Here is a 23,495-nt window from a genome sequence, read left to right as displayed (position 1 = left end):
TCGGAATACTCTGCAATTGCAGTGTCAGATCACGCTCCACATTGGGTGGATATGGTGCTGGAGAAGGGGGCAGCGCAGAGACCGGGGTGGAAACTGGATGTGGGGCTTTTGGGGAACCAAGTGTTCTGTGAGAAAATTGAAAAGGTAATTAAGGAATATGTGGGTTTCAATTGTACGGGTGAGGTGTCTGGGAGGCTCTAAAGGCGGTGGTGAGAGGCGAGGTAATTTTGTTTAAGGCCAGGGTGGATAAAGAGGAGAGGTTGGAGCGGCAGAGGGTAATAGATGAGATGTTGGAGGTAGATAGGAGGTATGCAGAGGATGGGGACCCGGCGAAGCTGGAAAAGAGGAAGGAACTACAGGCGAGCTTCGACCGACTGTCCACCAGGAAGGCGGTGCGCCAACTGAGGCAAGCAAGGGGTGCAGTTTATGAACATGGAGATAAGGCAGGTCAGCTCCGGAGGGAGGCAACGGCAAGGGAAATTCTTCAGGTGAAGGATAGGGCAGGGAAGTTGGTGGTGGCTCCAGTGCTGATTAACAAGGTTTTTGAGGAGTTTTATGAGAGGTTGTACAAGTCGGAGCCACTCGGGGGAGACCGTGAGATGCAGGAATTTCTAGATGGGTTGGAGTACCCGAGGCTAGGGGAGGGGGACAGGGCTACATTAGAAGGAGCAATAGTGGAGCAGGAGATAAAGGATGCGATTGGGAGGATGCAGTCGGGCCGGATGGGTTTCCGGTGGAATATTATAAAAAGTTTAAGGATAGGTTGGCACCTCTGATAATGGGGATGTTTGAGGAGGCGATAGGGAAAGGGGTGTTGCTGCAAACCTTGGGTCAGGCATCGATTTCCCTGTTACTAAAAAAAGATAAGGATCCGACGGAGTGTGGGTCGTATCGGCCCATATCACTTCAGAATGTGGATGTAAAAGTGTTGGCGAAGGTACTGGCGGGTAGGCTGGAGGAGTGCCTCCCAAAGGTGATAGGGGAATGTCAGACGGGGTTCGTGAAAGGGAGGCAGCTGTTTTCGAACATTAGGAGGGTTTTGAACGTTATTATGGCACCGGCGGAAAGAAAGGAAACAAAGGTAGTTGTGGCATTGGATGTCGAGAAGGCGTTTGATCGGGTAGAATGGGGGTACCTGATGGCAGTGCTGGAGCGGTTTGGGATTGGACCTAGGTTTGTGAACTGGATAAAGCTATTATATAAGGAACCGAAGGTGAGTGTCCGCACAAATAATATCAGCTCGAGATACTTTTCTCTCCACCGTGGGACGAGACAGGGATGTCCTATTTCCCCTCTGCTGTTTGCACTTGCGGTTGAGCCGTTGGCCATCGCATTGAGAAGTTTGGGAGCATGGAAAGGAATAGTGCAGGGGGGGGGGATAGAGCATAGGGTGTCCTTACATGCCGACATCTTGCTGCTGTATGTGTCGGAACCGAGTGCGTCGATAGGAGGAATATTGGAGCTACTGCGGGTATTTGGGTATTTCTCGGGGTACAGGTTGAACCTGGACAAGAGTGAGTACTTTGTGGTGTCTCGGCAGGGGGTGGGGCAGGGGTGGGGGGGCTGCCATTCCGTAGAGCAGGGACTCATTCTAGGTATCTGGGGGTGCAGGTTGCCGGGATTGGGGGGAGGCTCCGCAGGTACAACATCACTAGTTTGGTGGGGAGAGTGAAAGCCGATCTGGCAAGGTGGGACGGCCTTCCTCTGTCACTGGCAGGTCGGGTACAGGCGGTTAAAATGAATGTGTTGCCGCGATTCCTGTTTATTTTTCAATGCCTACCGATTTTCCTGCCAACGTCTTTTTTCAGGGAGATTGAGGGAAGGTGGCCAGAGTGAGAAAGGTGCTGCTACAGAGGGGAAGGCAGGCAGAGGGTTTGGGTCTCCCAAGCTTGCTGTACTACTACTGGGCGGCGAATGTGGAGAAAGTGCGGAGCTGGGTCAGAGGGGTGGATTCTCAGTGGGTCAGAATGGAGGAGAGTTTGCGCAGGGGGTCGGGGCTGAAGGCACTTGCAACAGCGCCGCTCCCGATAGCTCCGGGGAAATGTTCAGGGAGTCCGGTAATAATAGCTTCATTGAAAATCTGGAGGCAGTTTCGCCAACACTTTGGGTTGGGTTTAGGGTCAAGAGAAATGCCGATTCGGGGGAACCATTGATTTGAGCCAGGGAGGTGGGATGGAAGTTTTCGGAAATGGGAAGAGAAGGGGATTAAGACGCTAAAAGATTTGTTTCTTCGGGGTCGGTTTGCAGGATTGAGGGAGCTGGAAGCGAAGTATGTGCTAGAGCAGGGAGAAGTGTTTAGGTCCATGCAGGTTCGGGATTTTGCCAGGAAGGAGATACAGAGCTTCCCAGAGGAACCGGCCTCCACATTGCTGGAGGAGGTGTTGACGACAAGGGGACTGGAGAAGGGGGCAGTGTCAGCGGTGTACGAAGCTATTCTGGAAGAGGATAAGGCACCACTGGAAGGGATCAAAGCAAAGTGGGAGGAAGAGCTGGGCGAGGTTATAGAGGTGGGGGTCTGGTGTGAGGTGCTCCAGAGAGTGAATGCCTCCATATCATGTGCGAGGTTGGGGCTGATACAGCTGAAGGTGGTATATAGAGCGCATCTCACGAGGGTGAGGATGAGCCGATTTTTTGAAGGAGTAGAGGATGTGTGTGAGCATTGCGGGGGGCCCGCGAATCACGTTCATATGTTTTGGTCCTGTCCAAAGCTAGGGGAGTACTGGAAGAAGGTGTTTAGGGTAATTTCCAAGGTGGTGCGTGTGAAACTGGACCTGGGTCCCCAGGAGGCCATATTCGGGGTGTCGGACCAGCCAGGGTTGGAAACGGGAGCAGAGGCAGATATCATAGCCTTCGCTTCGTTGATCGCCCGAAGGCGGATCCTGCTGGGATGGAGAGCAGCCTCTCCACCCAGTGCCCTGGCGTGGCGGGGGGACCTGTCGGAATACTTGACCCTTGAGAAGGTTAAGTTCGAACTGAGGGGAAGCTCGGAGGGGTTCTACAAGTCATGGGCACTATTTATTATGCACTTTCAAGAACTGGATAACATTGAACATTAGTTGGGTGGGGGGGCTGTGTAGATTAAGGGTGACTGTGGGTAATCCCTGATTCCTTTTTGTCATTTGTTTATGTAAACATGTGGGCTGAGGTTTGGGGGTTGATGGGCGGATGGGATCGTTGTTATTATGGGGATTGACATATCTTGCTGATTAATGTTTATTGTTGATGGGTGTAAATGCGGCAGAAAATGTGAAAAAGGAGAATAAAAATATTTATTTAAAAAAAAGTTATCAAGTAGTCTGAAAACAGCTTTTAAAATGAAGATAGAGAAACACGTCTTTCAACCAGTTCAAAACCAGTCCAAACTCAAAGCAAAAGTAAAACCCAGAGCCACAAACCAGCTCCAAATTCAAAGCGAAAGTAAAATCTCAGAGCCACCGCCCAGCTCCACCCACACAATGACACCACTGAAGCCACGTGATAAGACAAAAACATTTCTGAAAGAGACACTCCCATGACACCTCCCCCCACAAAATAAATAAACCATCAACTTCAAAGATGGTTTCATTTTTCACTTGCCCATTAATAACAATTGATAATAAACATACATTTTTAAACAAAAACAAATCAGGCAAACATTGATAATAATAGTCCATTTTAGTTCTTCTTCTTCCACCATCGAACCTGCTTCTCTTCATCACATTTGTGACAAAGCATCGGCTATCACATTTTCTCGTCCTGCCACATGTATAATTTTTAAATGAAGTGGCTGTAATAATAAACTCCAGCGAAACAGTCTGCCATTTGTATTCCTGAATCGCTCCAAAAACGTCAATGGATTATGGTCAGTACATATAATTGCTTCAGATGAATTCCTGGTAACATAAATGTTAATATGTTGCAAAGCCAGCATCAAGCTCAAAGTCTCCTTTTCAATTGTTGAATACTTCCTCTGGTGATCATTTAATTTCTTGGAAAAATATCAAATAGGCCGCTCTAGCCCTTCGCCGTCGTCTTTTTTTTTTATAATTTAGAGTGCCCAATTCATTTTTTCCAATTAAGGGGGAATTTAGCGTGTCCAATCCACCTACCTTGCACATTTTCGTGTTGTGGAGGTGAAACCCACACAAACACGGGGAGAATGTGCAAATGCCACACGGACAGTGACCCAGTGCCAGGATCAAACCTGGTACCTCGGTGCCTTGAGACTGCAGTGCTAATCACTGCGCCACTGTGCTGCCCCACCTTCGTCGTCTTCTTGCAAAAGCACAGCACCGATGCCCACATCACTCACATAGTTGAATGGGTGTTTTGTGTAATTTGGTGTGGCCTACACAGGAGCAGTGACTAACACAGACCTCAGACGGTCAATTGCCTGTCGACACTCTGCTGTCCACAGAAGTTTGCTACGCTTCTTCAGCAAGTCTGTCAGTGGAGCAACCACACTGCTAAAATTCGGCCCAAATTTCCGGTAGAAAATACTCATGCCAAGAAACCGCATTATTTCCCCTTCGTGTCGAGGGTATTGGAAACTTCCCAATAACTTTTTTTTACACATCCCATGGGACCATTTGTCCATGTCCAATTGTATGGCCAAGGAACGTGACTTGGGCTTTTCCAAACTCATTTATGCTAGGTTTACCACCAAATCTGCCTCCTGAAGTCGATCGAATAACTCCATCGGATGCTTCAAATGTTCTTTCCATGCCTGACTAAAAATCATTAGATCGTCGATGTATACCGCACACTTGGGTAATCTTGAAATGACTTTGATAGTTAACCGTTGAAATGTGGCTGAGGCGTTTTTCATGCCAAATGGCATAACTTTGAATTGGTATATACCATCTGGAGTCACAAAAGCTGAAAAAGCCTTTGCCCTTTCGGATAAAGGTACCTGCCAGTAACATTTAAGTAAATCCAGTTTGGAGATAAAAGCTGATTGTCCCACATTCTCAATGCAGTCCTCCACCCATGGGATAGGATAAGAGTCTGTTCTTGTAACTGCTTTACCTTTCTATAGTCCACACATAATCTTTGGGTACCATCCGGTTCGGTACCATCACTATGGGTGAGCACCATTGGCTGCAACCCACTTCAATTATGCCATTTTTAAGCATACTTTCAAATTTTGAACCTGTACCAATTTTAAAGGGTTAAGTCTATATGGATGTTGTTTAATTGGAACAGCATTTCCCACATCTACATCCAAGTATAGCCATTTTTGTACTTCCCAACTTATCTCCGCAAACTTGCCCATGTGATATCAATAACTCTTTCAGGTCAGTTTGTTTTTCCTCTGGGAGGTAACTCAACAATTTATCCCAATTTTTAAGAATATCCTCGAAATTCAATTTAATTTGAGGAACATCAAATTCAGAGTCATCTGGAGTTGGTTCTTCACTTTGAGTTCAAATTACTAAAACCTCCTCCTTTGCTCTCCTTCCCTTTCAAAATACTTTTTAAGCATATTCACATGACACACCCGGTGAGTTTTCCTTCTATCTGGTGTTCTTACCAAATAATTCACCTCACTCAATTTCCTTTCAATCTGATAAGTTCCACACAACCTAGCTTTTAAAGGTTCACCTACCATTGGTAACAATACTAAAACTTTATCTCCACTAGCAAAACAACGAACTTTGGATGTCGTGTCTGCTACCTGTTTCATCACACACTGCAATTTTTAAATGTTGTCTTGTCAATTCACCTGTTCTATTTAATCATTCCCTAAAATTTGACACATAATCCAATAATATAATTTCAGACTGCTTACTCACCAATTTCTCCTTAATCAATTTAAATGGTCCTCTTACCTCGTGACGAGAAATTAGTTCAAAAGGACTGAATTTGGGTGCATTCCTGATTGCAAGCATACACATGGAATTCCATTATCCCCATCCTCTGGATAATCTTGACAATAAGCCCTCAACATTGTCTTTAATGTATGATGCCACCGTTCTAATACTCCCAGCGATTCTGGATGATATTTCTGTGGGTAGTCCATATCTAGAAAAACATTTAAGTAACTCCTCGTTTTAGGAAGCGGTCCTATGCAATCAATTAAGGCTCCTCAAATGCTGGAATGGATATTAAGGGCGCTGGTTTTATCATCACTTGAGGTTTCCCTATCACTTAACATGTGTGACATGATCAACAAAATGTAACTACATCTTTATGTAGTCCAGGCCAATAAAAATGTTTTTGTATTTTAGCTTGAATTTTCCTTACTCGGAAATGACCTCCCACTGGTACCTCATGGGCAACTCACAACACCTCCTTTCTATACCCTACCGGCAATACCACTTGATGAACTTCTGTCCACTTTTCATCTGCCTGCATATGTAAAGGTCTCCATTTTCTCATTAAGACATCATTTTTAAGGTAATAACATTCTGGTATACACTCAGATTCCTCTTCCATGTATGCTTTCTGATACATCTGCTTTATTTCTATATCTTTCTGTTGTAACTCCGCCAACATTCCTGAACTAAAAATATCAGCCTCATCCTCCACCTGTTCTTTTCCAACCATCTGATCAAAAATCGTTTCTGACAATTCAATCTCAACTTTATCTTCATTCTTTGATTTCTCCTCTTGTGGTGACCTGTGACTTTGCGACCTTGTTACTACACAATCCGGAAAAATCCCAGGATATTCGTCCTTCAACAATTCAGTTGTTTGATTTTCCACTGGCTTATCAACCACAATAGGCATCAATCCCACCTGCGATCCAGCTATATCATTCCCTGAAATAAACTGTATTCCTGGACAAGATAGTTTCTCTATTACATACATAGATACATAGAAGATAGAAGAGAGGAGGCCTTTTGGCCCTTCGAGCCTGCTCCGACATTCATCACGATCATGGCTGATCATCCAACTTAATAGTCTAATCCTGCTTTCTCCCCATAGCCTTTGATCCCACTCTCCTACTACTACTTCACCACTGTTCAATGGATTTTCAACCTTACCTTATATAATGGAACACTACTCTTCTCACCCTGAATTCCACATATTACCACCTTTTCTGGTAATATTCCTCCCCAACTACATAACTCCTCATCTCTTACCATCAAAGATTGACTAGCTCCACTATCTCTTAAAATTCTGACTTCTTTACCTGCTCCTCCTGGTACACACGAGTAAATTACCCACACAAGTAAATTCTTTAAAGAGATCTGGCACTTTCTCATCAATCACCTCTTGATCAGCTGTACATTCTGTTGCACCTCCTTCGCTTCAATTGGGCTTTCCTTTACCACTTCAACAAAACCTACTGGCTTATCCTGTTTCACCACATCAGCCTTCCCACACTTTTCTACAACCCCCAATATTGAGACTTAATGTGGCCTAGTTTATTACAGTCAAAACATCTGAAACTTTTCATTGTCTTCCACCCTCCTGGATTTCCTTTTTTAATTTGAGGTACACTCTCCTTATTATCTCCCATTAGATCACCTTTACATTTACCACCTGAGTATTGCTCCTTTCCCCAGTTTCTATCCCTCACAGGCTGAAACTGATGTCGGAAATCAAACTTTGATTTATGAACTAATTCATAATCATCTGCCATTTCTGCTGCTAATTTCGCAATTTTAACCCTCTGCTCTTCCACACGAGTTCTCAGTACATCAGAATTGATTTTTTAAACTCCTCCAAAATTATCATTTCACTAAGAGCTTCATACATTTGGTCTATTTTCAAAGCCCTTTTCCACCTCTCAAAATTACTCTGTTTGACCCTTTCAAACTCTATGTATGTTTGACCAGTTTCTTTCCTTGCATTTCTAATCCTTTGCCTGTAGGCTTTAGGCACTAGTTCATATGCACCTAAGATGGATTTTTTTCACATCCTCATACCTCCTCTGATAGTGATGCAAACACTTCACTAGTTGTACCTACTAACTTTGTTTGAATCAGCCACAGCCCAGCTCCACCCACACAATGACATCACTGAAGCCATGTGATAAGCCAAAAACATTTCTTAAACGGTCACCCTCATGACAAAATATCACAACATTTACATTATAAAGGTTGATCCCTCCGTTCTCCCCAAAGTTGAGTATTTTTATTGAATGACATGCGCTGTTGTACAACAGGTTCCAAGAACTGGAAGATCACCAACACGCAGATGAAGACCTCCCCACCTTATCAGAGACCCCCATGCCAATTTCAGAGTCTGCTTCAAAATCCAAGATTCCCGGATTGGCTCTACCAATACTCCCCACTGATGCAGAAACCTGTGAGTCCCGGCTCTGCAGCCTCCTCCATGTGCTCTCAGCTCTGTGGGCAACGCCATCAAATTGGGGGCTGTTGTATCGGCAGCTGGCGATGCCTGAACATAAAGCTTGGAGTGGCGGGGAGGGAGGGGAGACCTTGGTGGGAATTTAAAATTGGTGAATCTGCTGGAAGCAGCTGATTGGAGAGGGAGCCCCACCCCCATCCCCGACCAAAAACATCAGGAAGTTCCAAGACATCCCAGAAAGGTTGGGAATCCTACGCTCTGGATAGGATTTTCCAGCCCTACCAGCAGCGGGCATCATCGTGGGCAGGACTGGAAAATGTTCCCAAATCACCCGTGACGATGCCTGCTGATGGTGCGGAACCGGAAAATTCCGACCTCTGTAGCAATGCAAAGAATTGGTTTAATAGATTTGAAAACTCTTTGTTATTACTCTTATTACATTGTGAGTTCAACACAATCTTAAGATAATTCCATTTTGATGAGGCAGGAGGATTCGGTCTTGTGCTTTGGGATGGAGTAATTTAGATCAGGCTGCGACTGAGGCCTACTGTCTAGAACCTCACTTCTGGACCCATGCGGCAGTTCAACAAAACAGTGATCTAATAATGGCACCAGATTGGAGCAGTTATACAATCTCACAGGATGGATGGGCCCGCTAACATTTCAGGGAGAAAACATCAACATCTGACACAACCACAGCTGAATTTGAAATTCTGTTTGCTGCATTTAAATCAATTCAAAGAACTATTTATTTTAAGAATCTATTCATATCCAAATGGAAAATTGCAAGTCTAATTAAACCAAAAAGTCATCAACAGTTTCTTCATCTTCTTTCTGCTCGGTGGGGTAGGGCGATTCGTGTGGAGGGGAGGCATGGAGAGGATCTGAGAATAAATCCGTAATGTACCCATAACAGTCAGATTTATGACTTCATTATAGCACGTACAATTGGAGGTCTTCCTTCAGTATATTTATGTCAGAAGTTCAGCAGGTATTTATAGTGACAATAAAACAATGTATAAGGCAATGACTAATTCCCCAGCAGGCAGCTGAGATTAAAACCCTTCAACTCTCATCATCAGCCACAGCTGAAGTAAGTGAGAAGGATTCAAGAGGTTGGGAGTGGAAGGATATAAATGTTAAGGTAATACACAGCAGCCAAGGAGGGGAAGTCTCAGTGCTCATCTGTACCGACTGCTTGTTGGTGAGGCTGGGGGAAAAATGATTCTAAAGAATCTTTCGGGCACGATTTGACGGGGGAAAAAAAAAGAATCAAATTTTGGGCACCTTTAGCGGGGTGTTTCTCAGTGTCTGTGGCGCCAACAATGACCCCGCTATCAAATGGGACTCTATTTTTTGTTCTAGCCTCGTATCAAGGTCCCATTTAGCTTCATTTCCTGCATTGGCGAGCTCAGCTCATCTCAGCTCAGCTTGTCAGGAAGAGATCGGAAACGATCTCTCAACTCCCCACCAGGGCTCCGAATCCCCCCCAACACCCCAATCTACTTGATAGGGAATCCCCAAGCTCCTGTTGCTCCACTTCATAAGGGCAAGGCACCCCTGGGCCCAATCCCCAGCATGGGCAACCTACCACCTGGGCACTGCCAGCCTGGCATCCAGGGGTGGCACAGCCAGGCTGGCAGTGCCAACATCCCAGGTTAGCAATGCCAAGGTGCCCAGGTGGCAGGAGTGCCAGGCTACCAGCCTGCCCAGAGCCCGGCCACACCCAGGGCCCTACGATTATTTTTTTTTAATTCAAAAAAATATACTTTATTCATAAAATTTATCATAAGCATTACAGAGCATTTCGAATTGTCTTGACTGTACATTTCCGTCAGAGCTACACATTGCCTTGACTTTCTTCCATTCAATTTTGATATTATTATACACCTATCACGCTTTACGTTACAATTCCTTCTTAAATATTTACATTGTCATGTTTGTTTTATACATTGGAGTGTTGGTGGCCCAGGCCGAGGGGGGTTTACACTGTTACCCGCCCCTCGGTGTACATTTGCTGGAAAGACCTTACACAGTGGTCTTTCCCCATTGCGCCTTGGCGGCAGCTGCCCCAAGCTTGAGTGCGTCCCTCAGCACGTAGTCCTGGACCTTGGAATGTGCCAGTCTGCAACACTCGGTCGAGGACAATTCTTTGCACTGGAAGATCAGCAAGTTTCGGGCAGACCAAAGAGCGTCTTTCACCGAGTTGATGACCTTCCAGCAGCAGTTGATATTTGTCTCGGTGTGTGTCCCTGGAAACAGTCCGTAGAGCACAGAGTCCTGTGTCACAGATCTGTTCGGGATAAACCTTGACACATACCACTGCATCTCTCTCCAGACCTTCTTTGCAAAGGCACATTCCACAAGGAGGTGTGTGCCCGTCTCATTTCCCCCACAGCCACTCCGAGGGCAGCGTGCATTGGCGCAGAGCCTTCGGGTGTGCATGAAGAATCTGACAGGGAGGGCCCTTCTCACAACCAGCCAAGCTAGGTCTTGGTGCTTGTTTGAAAGTTCTGGTGATGAGGCGTTCTGCCAGATGACTCTGGCAGTCTGCTCAGGGAGCCATCCAACGTTCTCCACGGTCTCCTTTTCCCTGAGGGCCTCGAGGACATTACGTGCTGACCACTGCTTCATTGCCTTGTGATCAAAGTTGTTTTTCTTCAAAAACTTTTCCACGAAGGACAGGTGGTACGGTACGGTCCAACTACTTGGAGCGTTCCGCGGCAATGAGGCCAGGCCCATCCTTCGTAACACCGGGGACAGGTAGAACCTCAGTATGTAGTGACACTTGGTGTTTGCATACTGGGGGTCCAAGCACAGCTTGATGCAGCTGGACACAAAGGTGGCCAACAGGATGAGGGAGGCGTTGGGTACGTTCCGCCCTCCCTTCTCCAGAGGTTTGTACATGGTGTCCCTTCGGACACGGTCCATCTTGGATCTCCAGATGAATTTGAAGATGGCTCGGGTGACTGCTGCGGTGTAGGGTCGGGTTATGGGCCAGACCTTCGCCGCGTGCAGTAGCACAGAGAGTACCTCACACCTGATGACCAGGGTTTTGCCCGCAATGGAGAGGGAGCGTTGCTCCCACCAGCCCAGTTTCTGCCTTGCCTTTGCTATGCGCTCCTCCCAGGTTTTGGTGCACGCCCCAGCAGCTCCAAACCATATCCCCAGCACCTTCAGGTAATCTGCCCCGACAGTGAAGGGGACAAAGGACCGGTCGGCCCAGTTCCCAAAGAACATGGCCTCGCTTTTGCCACGGTTTACCTTGGCTCCCGAGGCCAGTTCAAACTGGTCGCAGGTGGTCAAGAGCCTGCGTACAGATGCAGGATCCGAGCAGAAGACGGCAATGTCGTCCATGTACAGGGAGGCCTTGACTTGCGTGCCTCCACTGCCTGGGATCGTCACTCCTCTTATACCCGGATCCTTCCTGATGGACTCGGCAAAAGGTTCTATGCAGCACACAAAAAGGGCAGAGGAGAGAGGGCAGCCCTGCCTGACTCCGGATTTGATCTGGAACTTTTCTGATTCCCACCAATTGATTGAGACTGCGCTATAGATGTTTGTGTAGAGCAGTTTGGTCCAATTGCGAATTCCCTCCCCAAACCCCATTTTGGAGAGCACATCCATTATGTAGGTGTGCGATATTCTGTCAAAAGCCTTCTCCTGGTCAAGGCTGATGAGGCAGGTGTCCACCCTCCTGTCCTGCACGTAGGCGATCGTATTCCTGAGTAGCGCGAGGCTATCAGAGATCTTCCTGCCAGGTACAGCACAGGTCTGGTCAGGGTAGATCACCGACTCCAGAGCAGACCTGACCCGATTGGCGATGACCTTGGCTAGAATTTTGTAATCCACATTCAGCAGTGAAATGGGTCGCCAATTTCGAATTTCTTCCCTTTCCCCCTTCTGCTTGTAGATGATGCCTTTCCTCATGGACTCTGACATGCTGCCTTCCAGAAGCATACTCTCGTACACTTCCAGCAGGTCTGGGCCCATCCAGTCCCACAGAGCCGAATACAACTCAACCGGTAAGCCGTCGCTTCCGGGAGTTTTACTCGTCTCGAAGGACTTGACGGCCTTTGTCAGCTCGTCCAGAGTTAGTGGTTTGTCCAGGTTTTCCAGCTCTCTGTCGCCTATGACCTCCGTGATAGTCGACAGGAAGGTCTGGGAAACAGTGCTATCTGTTGGCTTCAGGTCATACAGTCCGGCATAAAAGGATTGGCTGATCCTCAGGATGTCAGACTGCGATGACTTTACAGAGCCATCTTCTTCCTTCAGGCTGCTGATCACAGAGGTCTCTCTGTGCACCTTTTGGAAGAAGCGTGAGCACTTTTCGTCCTGCTCCACGGAGCGGACTCTGGAACGGAAGATAACCTTGGCGGCCTGCGAGGTGTAGAGCGAGGCTTGCTGGCCTGGGAAACCCCCACAGGTGGCATTACAACAGGTCCACGGCGAGGTCTCCCAGGCGCCTTGGGAGACTCTGGCACAGACATATTTAAGTGAGGCTAACCGCTCACTTAAATGTGAAAAGCCGGGAACCCTCCCAGTGAGGGCGGGATCCAAATCACGGTGTCTCACGAGATCTCATTAGATCTCGCGAGGCGTCCCGAGCATTGTAAATTAATGGCCTGGTCGCGTCACCGAGTTGGAGGCAACGAGGCTGTATGATTGGGCCCTTCATTTTATTGAAGACTAAAAGGGACCAAGCGCTTTCACAACCTCTAAACGCTCCGCAGCGAATGAACTGCCTTCTTGAAGTGTAGCCACTGTTGTAATGTAGGAAATACTGCAACCAAATAGCAAACTCCTGAAATGGGATAATAACCAGATCGTCTGTCTGCGGTGATATTGGTTGAGGGATAAATATTGACCAGGACACTGGGGCAAACTCTCCAAAGCTGTCCATCGCTCGGAGTTTCCTCATCACACATCTGTTGCAGATGAATCAATAGGGATTGATCGCACTGATAAATAAAGCTCTCTTATCATATCATGTAACTGCCAGGACGGTAGAAGGAGAAACAGACGAGATTTTGTCTCTCAATTGCAATGATGTCCCTCCCCCAGCTTAGCTACAGTCTCTCACCATTGTCTATTATTAAAGTCTTAAAAATACTTTTTCCAACATTATTTTCCATAAGCACATTTCGGAACGAGCTCACAGTGGTAAAAAAAAACCTGGATAAATGCCTCGTTAGTCAGTATCGATCTCTTCTCACACAATGCTGACATTTTCATTTTCTCTGTAGCATGGAACACTTAAATACAGGCCATAAAATAGTTTCAAAAGTGGTGTTACTGCCAATCTTTACAGGGTCATTTTAAACTAATGCACATGGAGAGAACCTGGTGTGACCAGATTGGCTGATCGTTTTACTTTCCGTGGCCTTCAATGTTAAGTAATGTCTGGAGGGGTGTACAACTGCTACACCATTTCATCTTATCAGGTCTCCATAAGGCAAGTTAGGTTAAAATTACCTCCTTGTGTGTTAGATCAACGAAGAAGATTCACCAAATTATAGCGGTTCAGATTCCAGAGATAAATCAGCTTGTTGCGTTTTATTATCAACAAAAGTTATAAACGCATTATACATCTGGATATCCACCAACACCCGCGAGCAATTAATTAACCCAAACAAATTTTCAGCACGGGATTACTGAAAGCGTACCTCTTTGCACATCTAAGTGGGCAACGTTAGATAATTGTCGCACTGTAAAGGGCTTTGGAATGTCCTCCAGTTGTGAAAGGCGCTTGATAAATGCACATCTTTCTTTGTTCTAAAACTGAGATTGTTGGCCTGTGACCTTCACTACACTATTAGATGGAAATGTTACACCAAATGCTCTTCAGCCTCCCTGAAATGCGGATGTCGATCATGTTCAAGGTAGCACACTGAAACTGAAACAAATTGGTTCCAAATTAGCTATGGTTTTTAGACAAACCCTTACACAACTTATTAAATTTCATTAAGCCTACACAATGCTGCATAGCATTGCATACTGAGGAACACCTTCAGTGACAAATGGACAGACTCTTTCACATCTGTAAAGAGTTGGTTTGACCATTTTCATCAGGAAGATAAATATCATGGTCCAGGAGGTTACCACATTGCCATAGAACCATAGAAAAGTTACAGCACAGAAGGAGGCAATTGGGTCCATCTTGTCCATGCCAGCCCGAAGATATCCAAGTGCCCTTTCTATTCCTACCTTCCTGCATTTGGTCCATAGCCCTGTAGCTTACAGCACTTAAGGTGCAGAACCAGAAACTTTTAAAAAGAGTTTGGGGTCTCTGCCCCCACCACTAACTCAGGCAGTGAATTCTCAACTCCCACTACCCTCTAAGTAAAAAGGTTCTTCCTCATATCCCCTCTACACCTTCTGCCACTTGTCTAGAAACTATGTCGCCTGATTCTAGAATTCTCCAATTCTATCAGCATTGACAATGTGACCCTTGAGGTTGTTGATAGCTCCACATAACCCAACTCCACACTTACCAGCAATCTTTCATTTGATTACTAATCAACATGACAGTCACAAAAGCTGGGCAGCTGTTATATCCAAGCTGAGTAAGGGAGTGTGGAAAAAAAGCAATCTGACTGAGAGCAATCTGTGTCTACCAAGCCTGGGTCCTCAGTGCACTCCTTCATAGCAGTGAGACCTGGACAATATATGCGAGGCAGGAGGAAAGGCTGAACAGTTTACACATTCACTGTCACAGACAGTCTTGGCATCCCTTGGCAGGTTAAGGATGCAGAGGTCCTGGACTGTTTTAACTCCATCAGGATCACTCATTGCTCAGCCAACAACATCTGCACTGCTCAGCAAATTCATCAGATGGCGGACGGTGGTATACCTAAATACCCACTGTACAGTGAATTGACCACTGGGTCCAGGTCACTACCTCCTTGGTGCCCATGCTTCCACTACAAGGTCACCTGCAATTAAGACATTGACACTAAGAGCTGGGAGACAGTCACTGGCAGCGGTGACCTCTGGAGGGACATTAGAGGAGGTAAGCAGAAATGAAAAGCTCAGCTGGCGGAAAAGAGGGTCCAGAGAAAACAGAGGCCAGCGAATTGTGCTCCTTCTCAGCCCACTGGCTTCCTCGGCAGTAAATGCGGCCGAAAGTGTTATACCCAAGTGGGGTTCCTGAACCACAGCAGGTGATGCTCAACACATACTTGACCACCATGGATACTTGACCACCATGGCGCAAACCACGAAACAGAAGGTTTGAGATCTAACACCACCTGTTTACTTAGCATTCCCCCGTGGAATCGTAAAAATGTAACCTAAACCACATGTTATTCCCTCACACAAAGCACATTCTCAGAATACGACATTAACACTGACTGCTGTGTTATTAAGCTATATTTTCTGATCTATCACACAGCTTCTATTTAGTGCAGGAGTGCACAAACGTCTTTCTGGATGTTATTGCAGTGAGCACTCACCTCTACATGTTGACAAGTCTGGATTAATCGGCCCATGAGTGTTTCCAGCTCGTTGTTTCTCTTAATTAGACTGGCCAGGTTGGACTCCAGACTTTGCTGTTCAAGAAAGAAATGAGATACAGTTACAAGTGGTAGGCATCACTACCCTATTACAGGGAATGTCAAGTCATAAATGGAAATCATGAGGGTGTCACAAAGTAAAAATCAGATGCTTTTGTTAGGAATCACTGGGCAGTTTCACTGGCACGGAGTCATTTGCTATGGCATTTGGCAGTTTCAGTGGCGGGCAGGATCGCTGGCACTGGGCAGGATCACTGGCACTGGGTTGTGTACTATGGCACTGGGTAGTTTCACTGGCACTGGCCAGTTTGCTCCGGCACTGTGTAGCTTGCTCTGGCTAATGGGCCAGAGGTCAACTGAAGAAATTCAAACTTGCTGCTCAGGTGTTAAACCTGTGTCAGTCGTTCATTATACAAATGATAATTATATCCCATCCACTAGTTGCCCCCATGCAAGCTAGTGACAAATGCCTTCCACACTGCCTCACAAGAACCTCTCTCTTGTGGCTCCACTTTCCTGGGAGTGTAGGCTTGTTCTGGATTGGAGGGGCTGAATGGCGGTCATCATCCACAAACACCTCATAACTTCTGAATACTTACTTGTAGAAATAGTAGGGGTGAATTCTATTGTATTGAAAGGATAAGCAATGTTCTTTATATCTGCATCCATGATTTCATTGTAATATTTTATCATGCCTTTTCCAAAGTGACCATAGGTAGAGGAGGTCCCAGTGGAATTACACAGACCCTGCAGAATTCATTAACAATTAAAAGGCACATCAGCATGCTTTACCCCCAAAATATAATTGAATTATCCATTTCTACACTGGACTGAATCCAGCTCCACAACACACACTGCTCCTGCACTTCACATTAACCCACATGTTTCAGGGCAATGGTAGGAACTTTTTATGAAAAATAACAGAAAAATAAAACCTGTCGTTCATCGAAGGAAAGAAACTTGTGTTTCTCTCACAGCTTTGGCAATCTCAGAAACATTTTTCAGCCAATGCTGTATTCTTTGAAGTGTACACACTATTGGAATACACCAATTGCACCAGGCAATTTGCATATAGTAAGGTCCAAAGGATAGAAACGGGGGATATGTCTAATATATCTTTGTAAAATTGGTGAAGGAATGAATACTGACTGCAGCAAATAGTATCAGGGGATATATTACATTCACCTGGGAGGGCATGTGAGCTCTTTGGTTTAATGTCTCATTTGAAAGATGGCACCTGGGATTGTGTGTTACTCCCTCAGTACTGCACTGGGATTGTCAACCTGGAATATGTGCTCAACAAGGGATTTTCCAAGCCCGTTTGCCATGGACGCAAATCTAGTTATGGCTGCTAACTCTTGCGAGAGGGCCACAAAGGGGTTTTCTGCCTGCAAAATCTCAGAATGAGATCTCCCTCACGCTGGTGATGTAATCAGGGTCATGCCGAGCGAGGATGTGAACCTGATTACAGTCAATTTAAATATGTCTAAACAGCATAACGCCTTTCCTTCCAGGTTCACCACATGCTCCTCCCCCCCCCCCCCCCCCCCCCCCCCCCCCAGCAGGATCACTACTTCTCTGGAGCAGTCAAAATGACCATACTGGGGCGCAGGGGTCATTGTAGCTCTCGGGTGATCAGGGGAGGCACTGGCACCCTGCCACTTCCAATCTGGCACTGGTAACCTGGCACTGCAATGGGTGGGGCCATGGAATGAGACCTCTAGGGAACCCATTGGGGATCCCCATTTAGGGCAGCACCGTGGCTAGCACCACTGCCTCACAGTGCCTTAGGTTACTGTCGGTGTGGAGTTTGCACTTTCTCCCCGTGTCTGCGTGGGTTTCATTCGGGTGCTCATATTTCCTCCCACAGTCCAAAGATGTGCGGGTTAGGAGGATTGGCCTTGCTAAATTTTCCCTTAGTGTCCAAAGATTAGGTTGGGTTATGGGGTTAATGGGATAGTGTGGGGGAGTCGGCCTAGGTAAACATGCTCTTTCAGAGCGTCAGTGTAGACCCGATGGGCTGAATGGCCTCCTTCAGCACTGTAGGGATTCTAGGATGGTGGTGGTGAGGAGAGGATTGCCTGCACATTAATGGGGAGGGCGGAGACTTAAATGGAGGAATGGAAGTTCCCGGTGCTGGCAAGGATGGTGGGGGTTGGGTCACCCTGATGCCTGCATGGTGTTGGGGGAGGTTGGGGTGGGGGTGGGGGGGGGGGCTTTAATTTCACTTTGATATCGGGGCACCCTTTAAAAATAGCCTCCCCGATCTCTGAATCCCTGCTTTGCTAGTGGGTTTAGGCCACCACGCCCCCCACCCCCGTCAGCTGTGTAATACCCACCAGCACTTTGAAATTGCACAGAGTGCCGTTTGATCTGGCTAGAAAAGGCAGTCGTGTAACCAACCAACTTGACGTTGCTTTTCTCGCCTGGTCCAGCACTCTGCGCAATGTTTGGAAAATTCCACCCCACGTTTCTGGAGCGGAACTTGAAGCCGCAACCTTCTGGTACAAATAAAAGTGCAACGAAATAGGTAAATAATAGTCTCCAGGAAAAAGTATCTCCAATATGCACACCAGTCGACTACAATGCTGTTTTCCAAATAATGTGATAAACTCCACTGTTGCCTCACAGCGCCGAGGTCCTGGGTTTGATCCTGGCCCCGGGTCACTGTCCGTGTGGAGTTTGCACATTCTCCCAATGTCTGCCTGGGTCTCACCCCTAGATGTGTAGGGTAGGTGAATTGGCCACGTTAAATTGCCTCTTTATTGGAAAAACATATATGAAATAAATAAATAAATTCAAATAATATCAGAGAAACCTCTAGCCCATTATGCCTATGTCAGTTCTTCGAAAGAACTATGTAATTAGTTCCATCGCTCTGTGGTTCCCTCAAATTGTTCCTTAGATTCCTATTTATCTAATTCTCTTTACAAAGTTATCACTGAATTTTCTCCCACCACTCTTTCAGACCCTGCATTCCGGATCACAACAACTGGCTACATCAAAACATTTTCTCCTAATCACCTCTCAGGTTCTTTTGGCAATTATCTTCAATCTGCACCTCCAGTTCTCGACCCTTTTGCCAAGTAGAAACAGTTTCTCCCTACGAACTCCAGCAAAACCTCTCAACGCTCTGGAATTCCATCAAACTTCCTTGAATTCCAGGCAGGATGTTCCGGCCCCGGTACAGCGGGACCTGCCGCATCGGCTGTGGTGAGCCGGTCAAAAGTCCATTCAGCTCTGAGGGCCTGAATGATTCTGCTGGAAGAAGATGCCAGAAGGTTCCGGCAACCCTTCCTATCAGCGCTCTGGGTGTTCCTCACAACACACATAGACTGCAATAGTTCAGGAAGGCAGCTCATCAATAAATGCTGGTCTAGCCCACATCTCAGGGAAGAATTTAAAAATGTTTTTGAACACTTCTATTTAACGCTGCCCTTAATCTCTGCTCTAAAGAAAACAATCCCAGCTTCTCTAGCCTCTCCACATAAGTGGTGATGCTCACCTTAGGCATCATTATGATAATTTTGTGCTCGCTGTTCCACACTAGTCACAATAATCCTCCCCTCTCCTCCTCTCCCCTCCCCTCACCAAACTGCGTGGAGCTCCTCCAATTGGGATTAGCTCCACCCCCTGGTCACCTGAGTAGCTCACACTCTGAGATGTAGGAGGGGAATCTTTCTCTGAGCTCCTGCTGCTTCTGGGTGTAACGCTGCTTCTGGACCTGGTGTGTTATTCTGTACGCTGGCTGTCTTTTCTGGACTTCGAAGCCTGGACTATAGCAAGGGTGAACGGTGCTATGACCGGTTGGATGGAGGGCAAGAGGTGCCTGTTGCCGCTGCCAGTTGCTTGCAGGGGAGAGAGATGAGAGTGCTTGTCTGCAGTTGCCACACCTGGGGATCGTACCTGTTACTGGCTGCCTTTCTGCTAACTGACTGGGAGTTAAGCACAGGGCGGATGTTGGTTGGCCTGCTGCCAGACTGAAAGTGGAGGAGAATGGACTCACTTTTGCAGTTTTGGTCTGGATGGCGTCTGGAGACCGGATGCTGGAATTGCGAGAGCAGCAGGGCGGTGGCCCAATTGGTATTGTGTACTGCTTTTACTGATGTTGCTTTTGGTTTATTGTTGGGGGATTTTATGGTTATTATTGTATTTTTGTTGTGTATTGTTATTTTGGGCCTAGCGGCTGGGTGTTCGCCAGTTGCGGCCCTCCTGCTTCTGTGCAGTGGGGCTTGAGGACTCCTTCCCGATGCTAATGAGGGGGAGGGGTGTTCTCTCTCTCTCTCTCTTCAACTGCGCATTTCCTTTTCCGGTGGACTGTACTGCTGGTGGGCACCTTTCCACCGACGTGGGGCTATTGGTGGAGCCAGGGGAGGAGGGGGGGGGCGGGGGGAGCGTGCGCTGGCTTGAGTGTTGGTGGCTTTGTCTTGTGCTTAATTGTTTGTTGAGTTTCTTGTGGTTGCTCTGTATTTTGTCTTTTTTTTGTGTGTTTCTTGCTGGTGGCAGGATTCTGTCTTCCCACCGTTTGTCACTGGAATTTCCCATTGAAGCCACCCCAGTTTGGTGCAATGGAGTCAAAAGAAAATAACATAGAAATCTGAATTTAAGGCAGAATATGCTGGTAAACAGGCAGCAGGCCTGGCAGCAGTCTATGGAGAGAGGAATGTTTCAGGCCAATGAGCTTCTTTCACCAGCTTGAAATAATGGGCAGAATTTCCACGGCCGAATGGCCTCCTTCTGCTCCTATTTTTTCTATGTTTCTAAAACTTTCCATGGTGAACTGGCATGCAGATGACTACTGACAGTGGCAGGCAGCCAATCTACACATTTAAATCCCCAATTAGACAACATTTCCATCTTGTGCTGGCATTTTGTCAGTGGCAGACGCACCCCATCCCCTTACCACGCTAGGAGGCTGTCAGATTAATGGAGGTGGCCTCCCTTCAGCGTTCTGAGGCAAGTCATCAAAGCCAGAGGCCACAATCCCCAAAAGAAGAGGGCTGTTGCCCGCAATGGCTGAAACTCTTGAATTGGAGCAGGACTGCCTGTTTGGCACCTCTTAACAAAAAGTATACTTTCAATCCACCAAGAGCACTTCTGCCCTCGTGTTCTCCCAGCTGCTTCAGCAGGGCCTACCTCTCTTGGTGGGCTACCAAGTGTTCTAGAGCCCTCTAATTGGACCAGTGCCTTTGGGAGCCTGCCCACTGTCTTTAATTGGTCAGCAAGCTTGTAGGAATGGGCACCTCTGGGAAAAGAGCTCCACTAGTCTGGTCAGGCAAATGCCCCATTTAGATCTGACCTCAAGAGTCCAGAAGCCTGCAGGAAAATCCTGCCCATCCGTATCTGCTGGGTTTTAAAATTAGCATTTTACCTGAGTAGCATGCTCGGTCACTTCAGAGGGCAGCAAAGAGTTAACCACACCGGTATGGGACTGAAGTCACATATAAACCAGACTGGAGAAGGATTGGCAGATTGCCTTTGCTGAAGGACATCAGTGTACGGTGAATGTTTATGGTGAACCAATGGCTTCATCGCCATTTTAACTGTCACCAGCTTTTCATAGAATTTACAGTGCAGGAGGCCATTCAGCCCAGAGAGTCTGTACCGGCCCCTGGAAAGGGCACTCCACCTAAATCCACACCTCCACCACCCCCCCAAAACCCAGCAACCCCAACCAACCTTTTTAGGGACACTAAGGGCAATTTATCATGGTCAATCTAACTTGCACATCTTTGGTCTGTGGAAGGAAACCGGAGCACCCGGAGGAAACCCATGTGGTACGGGGAGAACATGCAGACTCCGCACAGACAGTGACCCAAGTGGGAATCGAACCTGGGACCCTGGAGCTGTGAAGCAACCATGTTAACCGCTGTTCTACCGTGCTGCCCATATTTGACAGATTCTTAAAACAGAATTAAATTTCTCAAACTAGTGTGATACTGAATGCACATTCTCTGGGTTATTATTCTGGTAACAGTTACTAAATAATGTAGGGCGGCACGGTGGCGCAGTGGTTAGCACTGCTGCCTCACAGCACTGAGGACCCAGGTTCGATACCGGCCCAGGTCACTGTCCATGTGGAGTTTGCACATTCTCCCTGTGGCTGCGTGGGTTTCACCCCCACAACCCAAAGATGTGTAGGTTAGGTGGATTGGTCATGTTAAATTGCTCCTTAATTGGACAAATCTATATATATTATGAATAATGTAGATGAAGGACGGATTAATGAAGGGAAAGGGTCAATGAAGGGATAGAGAAAGGGGGGGCGGTGGAAGAGCTGCTTACCTGATCGAGGGGCTTTATATTCATGTTACGCATAGATAGAAGAAAACAAAAAAAACAATATTGGCAACCATTCTTTGTCTTCAGACAGCTGTTCAATGAATTAAACTGTGCAATCTCAGCTCACTGTATACTAGGTTCTGACTTTCAATCTCTCTGCCATTTAAAGTCTGCAAACTGTGAGTTTCAAACACCTACTGAGAGGATTAACATGATTCTATTCATCAGGACGACTGCAGGTACTAATGTGTGCTCATTCGCTTTGCTAGGGGCTTTTCACAGTAACTTCATTGCAATGTGAGCGTACTTGTGACAATAAAGATTATTATTATTAATATTAACAGAGGGTTAGTGCACTTTTGTCCAAATGTGCAGACTGCATTGGCTTTAGCTTGTGGCAATACCCCGAGTTGGCATATGGATTTTCTTGGTCTATCCGGTATCAATGAAGAACAGGAATGTTAACTAGTTCTTGCCTTCCAACCAATGGAGAGTTAATAAACCCAAGGCCGGAAATGCCAAGGATCCTCACTGGGCAGGAGGGGCATGTGGACAGCGTGGACCCTTCAGCAAACGGGAAGACATCACAAATGGACAGAATTTTAAAAAGGAATAGAACAAGGAGAAGAGGGCAGGAGGGGGGGCATAGACATCTAAACACACAAACACACATGGATAGACTGAAATACACATATATAAAAACAAGCACACAAGGCAGATCAAAAGATAGCAAATGTATGATTATGATGATGTGAATTATAGATGCCTCACTTATGCAACATGAAGACAACTTGAACAATTGCCTCCTCGAGTTATGGATCACCTGCATTATTGTTGCTTAGAAACCCTGTGCTCTCTGGGGCAGCACGGTGGTGCAGTGGTTAACATTGCTGCCTCACGGCGCTAAGGTCCCAGGGTCGACTCCAGCCCTGGGTCACTGGCCGTGTGGAGATTGCACATTCTCCCCGTTTGTTTCACCGGGTTACACCGCCACAACCCAAAAGATGTGCAGGGTAGGTGGATTGGCCACGCTAAATTGCCCCTTAATTCGAAGAAAAAAAATGAATTGGGTACTCTAAATTGATATTTAAAAAAAATAAACCCTGTACTCCCTGGAAACAGCACTTATGACAGAAACATCATTGACCAGGCACAATAGCATGATGCTTTAGGACATGAACCAAGAGGGGAAGGTGCTAGGTAAATGCAAATTAGATTAATCTTTCTTTTCTCCCCCTAAAGCAACTTCAGGCAAGTGGTTGCCATTGATAAAAGTGCCAGTTGTCCAACCCTGAGCTTCTGATTGGGGAGCTGAAGTCTAACCTCGAAGTCTAATTGTGACCTATCAAAGCATGGTCATTGCTGCTGCAAGGGAATCTCTGATTTTTCATGCCATTTCCTGCCAAGCATGGTGCCACTGATTGTGTACCACAGAGTGCGCATCACATTTGTCATCGG

At 46.6% G+C, this 23,495-nt stretch overlaps 1 protein-coding gene across 6 annotated transcripts in view; it reads right to left on the bottom strand.

The window, feature by feature from the left end:
* LOC140428112 (E3 ubiquitin-protein ligase Midline-1) overlaps positions 1-23,495 on the bottom strand; it is a 572,352-nt gene that overhangs the window by 85,617 nt on the left and 463,240 nt on the right. For all 6 annotated transcript variants that reach the window (XM_072514187.1, XM_072514188.1, XM_072514185.1 and 3 more), the window contains one exon: positions 15,696-15,791. In XM_072514187.1, coding sequence (XP_072370288.1) covers positions 15,696-15,791 — 96 coding nt within the window. The remainder of the gene's footprint in view (positions 1-15,695; positions 15,792-23,495) is intronic.

The sequence above is a fragment of the Scyliorhinus torazame genome, chromosome 8 (assembly GCF_047496885.1).
Source record: "Scyliorhinus torazame isolate Kashiwa2021f chromosome 8, sScyTor2.1, whole genome shotgun sequence".
Lineage (NCBI taxonomy): Eukaryota > Metazoa > Chordata > Chondrichthyes > Carcharhiniformes > Scyliorhinidae > Scyliorhinus > Scyliorhinus torazame.
The sequence above is the reverse complement of the archived record's forward strand: the minus strand, read 5'-3'. Positions and strand labels throughout refer to the sequence as shown.